The 7,976-nt window shown below is 43.3% G+C and overlaps 1 protein-coding gene across 3 annotated transcripts in view; it reads right to left on the bottom strand.

Moving 5' to 3' along the window:
* The window catches only part of RNF121 (ring finger protein 121), a 65,897-nt gene extending 58,325 nt beyond the window's left edge, over positions 1-7,572 (bottom strand). Inside the window, exon 1 of one of the 3 annotated variants that reach the window (XM_004382010.3) lies at positions 7,474-7,572. In XM_004382010.3, coding sequence (XP_004382067.3) covers positions 7,474-7,536 — 63 coding nt within the window. In that variant the 5' untranslated portion in view covers positions 7,537-7,572. The remainder of the gene's footprint in view (positions 1-7,473) is intronic. The other 2 variants (XM_023736518.1, XM_023736516.1) reach the window with 2 other exon arrangements.
* Positions 7,573-7,976: the final 404 nt, after the last annotated feature.

Below are 7,976 nucleotides of genomic sequence, written 5' to 3'. Positions count from 1 at the left end.
TATTTACTAACTAGATAGTAGAAAAGAATTATCTTAGGTGAAGGAAAGGACAGCACACACTACAGGGGAAGTCAACACAACTGGACTAAACCAAAGCTAAGAAGTTTCCTCAATACAATCAAATACTTTGAGGGACAGAGCAGCAGGGGTAGGGGTCTGGAGACCATACTTTCAGGGGACATCTAGGTCAACTGGCATAACAAAGCTTATTAAGAAAATGTTCTGCACCGTACTTTGGTGAGTGGTGTCTGGGGTCTTAAAAGCTTGCAAGTGGCCATCTAAGATGCATCAATTGGTCCCAACCACCTGGAGTAAAGGAGAATGAAGAACATCAAGGACACAAGGGAAGTATTAGTGCAAGAGACAGAAAGGGTCACATAAACCAGAGACTTCATCAGCCTGGGACCAGAAGAACTAGATGGTTCCTGGCTACCACCCATGACCGCCCTGACAGGGAACACAATAGACAGTCCCGGATGCAGCAGGAGAAAGGTGGCGTGCAGAACTCAAATTCTAGTAAGAGGATCAGACTTAATGGTCTGACTGAGACTGGAGGAACCCCAGAAAGAAAGGCCCCTGGATTCTCTATCAGCCCAGAACTAAAACAATTTCCAAGGCCAACTCTTCAGACAGGGATTGGACTAGACTGTGGGACATAAAGTGATACTCGTGAGGAGTGTGCTTCTTAGCTCAAGTAGATACAAGAGACTAAATGGGCAGCTTCTGTCCGGAGGTGAGATGGGAAGACAGAGAGGGTTAGGAGTTGGTTGAATGGACATGGGGAATCAAGGGTGGAAAGGAGGATTGTGCTGTCACAGTATGGGGAGAGCAATTAGAGTCACAAAACAATGTATGTATAAATTTTTGTATGGGAAAAAATAAAAGGAAAAAAAAAATCTGCTATTTCTAGTCTAGAACCTAGGACTGTTGCTTACTACTTAAGTGTTTTTTACCACTACATTATGCTACCAATCATTTCACGTGCCTTTAAAAAAAAAAAAAAAAAACCTCAAAGATAAATGGTCAGGAACAACCAGAATGGAAATAATGAGAATGTTCATGCACGTGAAGAATGTAACCAATGTCACTGAACAACTGTGTAGAACCTATTGAATGGGAACCTAAACTGCTGTGTAAACCTTCACCAAAAATACAAAAAATGTTATTTAAAAAATAAAAATAAATAAAAGCTTACTGTTAATGCAAAAAAAAGATAAATGGTGAGATATCCAAGATTATACTCTAGTTGCACATGCCTAGGTCCCTCAAAGATACTGGCTTTAAGCAAGATTCTGTAGAGAATGAAATCCCTGGAAACAAGGAACATTCATCAAATGTCTATAGAGAGAGACCCACTGGAAGAAAAAAAAACGAAACAATGATTACTGCTTTGAGGTAGCAAGGGCGTTCCTGCCTGCTGGGGCTCTACCAATCTTGTTGAGAAAAGAGATGTGACATTGATTGCTATATCCTCGTTAATGTCCCCCACTGCATTATACCATCTTTTTTCACAAACAACATGCCTATGTAAATAACACACCCACACATATAACGCACACAGCGTGCCGAGGAAAATAATGCACAAGGCAGTTGCATGGTTGGCAAAAAATGTATAATGTGCGTGATATTTGCATAAAAATATGGTACACTACTATCACAGCACTTGTGACAAGTTTTTGCACTTATTTATCAGTCTCTCTACCCAAACTAGAACTCCTTGAGGGCAATTATCACACTTTCTCCACCTTGGCATTATCAGGCATAGCCCAGTGCCTGGCATACAGTAAGTGTTTCATAAAAGTGTGATGAATTAATTGATAAATGAAGGAACAAGCCTATGCAAAGAAAACCATAAAAGGCAGGGAAAGAGGAGATCACTGTAGACCGAAGTTGTCCTAGAAGCTGAGCAAGCCTTGGGCAGGAACTTTAAATAACAGATGGGATTTACAAAGGCACAGAAAAACAAAAGGTATTCAAGAAGATAGGACAGTACCAACAAAGACCTGGCAGTAACCAGGAAGACAGTATACAGTATGTTAGAGCCAGAAAGAACTTTAGACATGATCTAGGCCAACGGTTCAATTCTCAGAGAATGTTGTAAACATTGAATAAAAAAACATGTACCACCAAGCAGAGGACCTGGTGTATCACAAACATTTACTAAATGGAAGCTATTATTACTTCTACTCAGAAATAACAATTAGCAAATACTTATTAGGTGCCTACTGTATGCCAGGCATCGTGTTAAGTGAAGGGAATACAACAATGAGCAAAACAGATTTGGACTCTGCTCTCACGGCTTACAGTCTAGTGGGAAAGACAGAGGAAAGAACAATTATAATAATGTTTGACAGGGCTGGGATAGAGGAAATACAGTGGGGCTGAAGGAACATAAAGTAGGCCCATCCAATCAGAGGGCAGTAAGAGAAAGCTCTTTGGTTTTCAAAGTGTGGTTTGAGAAACCCTAGGGATTCTGCTGAGTCCCTTCAAGAATTACAAGGCTTCAGAGTGAGATTTTGTTTGAATAAAGGGTTTCATAAAGAAATAAAGGTTTAAAACCATCAATCTAGTTCAATCTTCTCTTTTAACAAGAGTAAAACAAGACCCAGAAAAGGCAAATTACTCACTTAAAGCAATAATACCTCAAGTTAGTGGCAGGCTGCTTTGAACTCTGGCTTGAGCTAGAAACTATTCACTGATCTGCATGATATCACATCATTTTAGCAGGTGAACAGGATCTGGGAGTAGACTGTCCAGAACTTCTGGCATATGCAGGGCAGGTGGACTGGCTGGCCCTGACTGGGGCTGAAGTTTTCTCTACCTTAGGTCCCAAGCCAGCTGTCTATGCCAAAAAGATGTCTATAATCCCTCTAAGAAGTTGGCCAGCCAATACTTCAAGGAGGAACTCACTCGCTCCAGGAATAGGTCTGCATCTGGGCCTCTTAGCTGGTGCCAAGGCTTTATCTACTAACTTTCTCAAGCTGGGATTTAAGTTGAGAGACAGAACTGAACTTAGCCAGCCATTACGGCCTGCTTAATACCTGGCCTGAGCTGGCTAGGTCCATCTCTCAACTCCCTAGTCACCACTGGGCTAATCATTCCTCATGACCAGGAGCTCAGCAGAATCAAATGATCAGTAAATTAAAGAACCAACACAGAAGAATGAACAAAACCGTCTTGGAAGAAGTACACCCAGAACGCTCTTCAGAAGTGAGGATGGCAAGATTTCGTCTCACATACTTTGGACATGTTTTTAGGATGGACCAGTCCCTGGAGAAAGACATCATGCTTGGTAAAGCAGAGGGTCAGAGAAAGAGAGGAAGACCCTCAACAAGATGGACTGACACAGTGGCTGCAACAATGGGCTTAAACACAGCAACGACTGTGAGGATGGCATAGGATTGGGCAGTGTTTCATTCTGTTGTACGCAGGAGTCAGAACCGATTCGACAGCACCTAACAACAATAAATATAGCAAAACCAATATTCCTTTGGTTAACCCCAATTTCATCCCTCTCAGGAATGAAATGCTGTTTCATGTTTTGGAACTGGGACTTTTGCTACATAAAGAAAGGGGCAGTTCACTTGGCAAGATGAGTCTTCAGTTTGGGTCCTTAGACAGAAGGGAAATGAACACTTTTAAATCTGGAAACCTGGTTTTAAATCTTAGCAATATCGCTTAGTAGTTGCAAGGTCCAGGGTACGTCTCAAATCCTCTGAACTCAGCTTCCTCAATCAAAAATTGGGAATACTAATACAATTTACCTCACAAATGTGGGAATCAATGCTCTTTTGAATCACCACCACTTATCAAATGTACTGTATCAACTTTTACATAGAAGATAATTAAGGCTATTTAATTTTAAGATACCTACCTAGAACACAAATAGCACAGTGAGAAATGCAACCAAGGTGCACAGTACAGCATGGGCTTTCAAGTTAGCCAGACCTAGATTGGAATCTGCACTTCCCCACTCACAAACTGTGGAACCCTAGCAAAGTTACCGAACCTCTCTAGCCTTAGTCTACTCATTTATAAAATGTGGTTAACACCATCTAACTCATAGGGTTGCTATGAGAAATAAATGAGATAATGAAGGAAAAGAGCTTTAAACGGGCTGGTTTATGGTAAGGACTCTGTAGAGGTCTTTCCCCAAGCCCTCTCTTCTATCCACCTCTCCAAAACAAGAAAAGCAGTTAGCAAAGCCCAAATTATCTCCCAACATACAGGAAAAGTAATAATGAAACCAAATAAAAGAAGGACCAGAAGGGAAAATGAATGAACTGATGGCTGTTTAATTTCAGACTATGTATCATGCTGATGGCATCTGATACTGGAAAACAGAGGTATGATATCCTGAAGAAATTAATTCAGTGTGTACATTTTTTCCAAAGAAGTGGAAAAGAGCACCAATTCCATTAGTCAGGCTACCCACTACCTCTTTAAAATCTGGCTCCAAAGCAGAATCCATCAACCAAGCAGAAAGTGCTCCAGGAAGGCAACTCTGTTGCCACATGCAAATCCTTGCTATTTTTGTAAATTCAACTTTATGTTTTAAGTGCAAACCCATCTCTATCATGAAGACTTCACTGACTCCTCCTAGCCAACTCAGGTGCTTCTCTCATGTCCCACTGCACTTGTGTTGTAACTATTTTATACTGTAATGGGCTATTTACATGTCTCTCCACTAGACTGGAAGTTGGTAAAGATCCTGTCTTACTCATCTTTGAACCCCCAGTGCATGACACACAGCGTTTGTTTGTTGTATGCCGTGGAGCCTATTCCAACTCACAGCAACCCTATATGACAGAACAGAACTGCCCCCATAAGGTTTCCTAGGCTGTAATCTTTACAGGAGCAGATCGCCAGGTCTGGTCTTTTCTCCTGTGGAGCAGCTGGAACCACTGACCTTTCAGTTAGCAGCTGAGCGCTTAACAACTGCACCACCAGGGTTCCTTTGACACACAGTACCTACTGCTGTCGAGTCGATTCCGACTCATAGCGACCCTGTAAGACAGAGCAGAATTGCCCCCATGAGGTTTCCAAAGCTGTAATCTTTATGGAAGCTGACTGCCACATCTTTCTTCCGAGAAGCAGCTGGTGGGTTCAACCTGCAGACCTTTTGGTTAACAGCTGAGCACTTAACCAGTGCACCACCAGGGCTCCTTTGACACATATTAGACCCCATAATTACACGTGAAATGATGAGTTTCACCCTTTTCCCTAGTTAAGGCTGCTAAGAAACAGCTGAGACACTAGTAGAAATTTATACTCAAACTGAAGTCGGCTAGACCAGACTCCTGTTCTTTTTGGAGCTTAAAGAGATGACCGTTTCCTGCTTCTCAGAGTCACTTTCTTAAACACACAATGAAATGGACAGGACCAGTCTACACAGAATTTCCAGACAACAGATTATATTCTTTCTAGGTGAATGAAACAAGTAAAAAGGTTTCTGAGGTGAATGCTAGTGGTTACATACAAAGTTGAGCTCAAGGCATGACACTCTGGAGAGTATATTATACTGCTAGAAGCTCTTAAGTCCTTAAAACAATGAGGGAAGAAAAGTAGAAGCAAAAATGTCTTACCATCAAAATTTTAAGTTCTCTTCTCCTCTCCCAAAACTTTTGCTCTTTATCTTAATGAACCCTGACATGTGTAACTGAAATCAGGCTCCCCCAACTAATAAACCATATATAATAACCTTAATACAGCACTTATCTTTTTCAACGTGCATTCAAATATACGTCATTTAACCACAGTCCACTGTAATCACAGAGACTTAGAGCTGGAAGGGGCCTTGGAGGTCATTTCCACAATCACCCCAGCAACCAACTGGTATCCAAACACCTCTCTAGTGACTGGGGGGAAAGGGTCTAAAACACTTCTTTAGAAATCCCTCACTGATGAGAAGGCAGAGAGGGTCAGGAGCTGGTTGAATGGACACAGGAAATCACAGGTGGAAAGATGGAGTATGCTGTCACAGTATAGGCAGAGCAATTAGGGTCACATAACAATGTATGTATAAATATCTGTGTGAGGGCCTAACTTGAATTGTAAACTTTCACTTAAAGTACAACCACAAAAATCCCTCACCTAGGAGTACGTACCACTGAAACAAAAAGTTGTCCCAGTGACCCTGCTCTGACCATCTGTCAGTTTCTCAGTCTCAACACCTTAAATCAGGTACACCAACTTCTCCAACCCATTCCACCACCAAGCAACAGTCTTTGCTTTCCAAGTCCTCTTTTACTCCCTTTCTCTGAGTCTAGGCCCTAACCCTCCACCCCAACACACACCCAGGGGCCACTAAAATTCTGGCTACTCATTGATCTTACTGGTTTCATCCCTGACAATCCCCTTCCTCTTTTTCCTCTGTGCGGTCTCTGTCCATACACTATCGCATGCAAGACCAGAAGCACCCCTAGCTATGAATGCCCCACTGGTCTCTGAACCTTTACCCTTTCCTTTCTCACCTTCTCTCTCTGCTTCTCGATGCTGTCCCTTCAAATTCAATGTCTCCTTCCTCCTACTGATTCCTTCAAGGACCACTCCTAATTCAATAGGCCAGTCACCGAATGCCTATTAACTAGGGTAGGGAACATACACCCTCAAAGAGCTCACCCTCACAAGTCTTGAGAGAAAGAGAGATAAACAGAAAATCGTTTATCTTTTAAGGAAAATCATTTATCCTTCCTCTGAGAAGACTTACCTAGCCCATGAAGAATTGGTCTCCCTCTTCTCAGTGCTATCATTATATATACCTCTGATGCAATGAATAGTCTTCTTGTCTGTCTCACACCACCAGACCGTGGGCTCTTCAAGGGGAAGACCCGTTGTATCCCTAACATCTAGCTGAGGCACTAGGATGATACTTAATGTTTGTTAAATGAGTGAATGGAAGCATTCCGGTATACAATCATTCATTCATCCATTCGTTCTTTCATTCATTGACCAAAACTTTACTGAGCACGCACTATACAAAGTCTAAGGATGTAAGTGTAAGTAATAAAACAGTCCCTACCTAAAAATAATTCAAATCTATAATACTAGCAGATTAGCACCTTTGCCCTTTCCGCGTCCCCACCCGCCACCCCAAGCCTCGACAGCACCCGCTCTCACAGTGAAAGCCTGGCCTTCCCTTGAAGAAACTCCTCGCCCCTCCAACTCTTCGGCTATCTGTCAACCCTATAGTCCTACCCTAGGACCCCCAGCTAATAATCTCCAAATCTTAACACCCTCACCCTTCCAGGCTCTCTCTCTATCCTCTATCTCCACCCTTGAGATTACCGAAAGTCTTCTACCTCCATGACCGCCTAGAAGGCCCCCGAGTTAGGGGTCTAATTCCCCTCTCCGTGCACCCACCCCCCAGTCAGCCGCTTCTCGTCTAGGACCACGTCTTTCCTAGGATCCCCTTTCCCAATATCTCAGTTTCAGGCTGAGTCTCTCCTTGACTAGTCTCTCAACTCTCCTTACCTCATCCAGCTCCCGTTCCCCAGCAGCACCTCCTCCAACCTCCACCTCCACCACCGCCGCCATCTTCACGGCTCACCCCCTCCCCTCAGTCCCCGCGCAAGCCAGCTGCTTCCGCCGCTTAAGTACTGTTAGCCAATCGACGGCGCGGGCTCCGGCAGAAGGGGCGGGGCATCAAGACGGGCGGAGACCTGTCAGGGACTAGGACCATCTACTTGCTACTCACTTTGGGGTCAAGGAAGAACCGTGCCCATGCTCTTCTAGCCTCCAGAAGGAGAAGGATCTTGGAAAATAAGAAGTTGGAGTTGTATTATTTTCAGTGCAAATATTTCACCAGGTCCCCCTTTTAAGAGCCAAAAGGGGACGATCACTAAACGGACAACTTTGGAGACGCTCCCTCACTCAGGGCTCCACAGGGCTAAGGACTACATTTCCCAGGATGCATTGAACCTGACCCGGAAGTTTCTCTTCCTCTTTCTTGCTGGTAGTGAGTGAAAATACATATA

The sequence above is a fragment of the Trichechus manatus genome, unplaced genomic scaffold, assembly GCF_000243295.1.
Source record: "Trichechus manatus latirostris isolate Lorelei unplaced genomic scaffold, TriManLat1.0 scaffold00088, whole genome shotgun sequence".
NCBI lineage: Eukaryota > Metazoa > Chordata > Mammalia > Sirenia > Trichechidae > Trichechus > Trichechus manatus.
The sequence above is the reverse complement of the archived record's forward strand: the minus strand, read 5'-3'. Positions and strand labels throughout refer to the sequence as shown.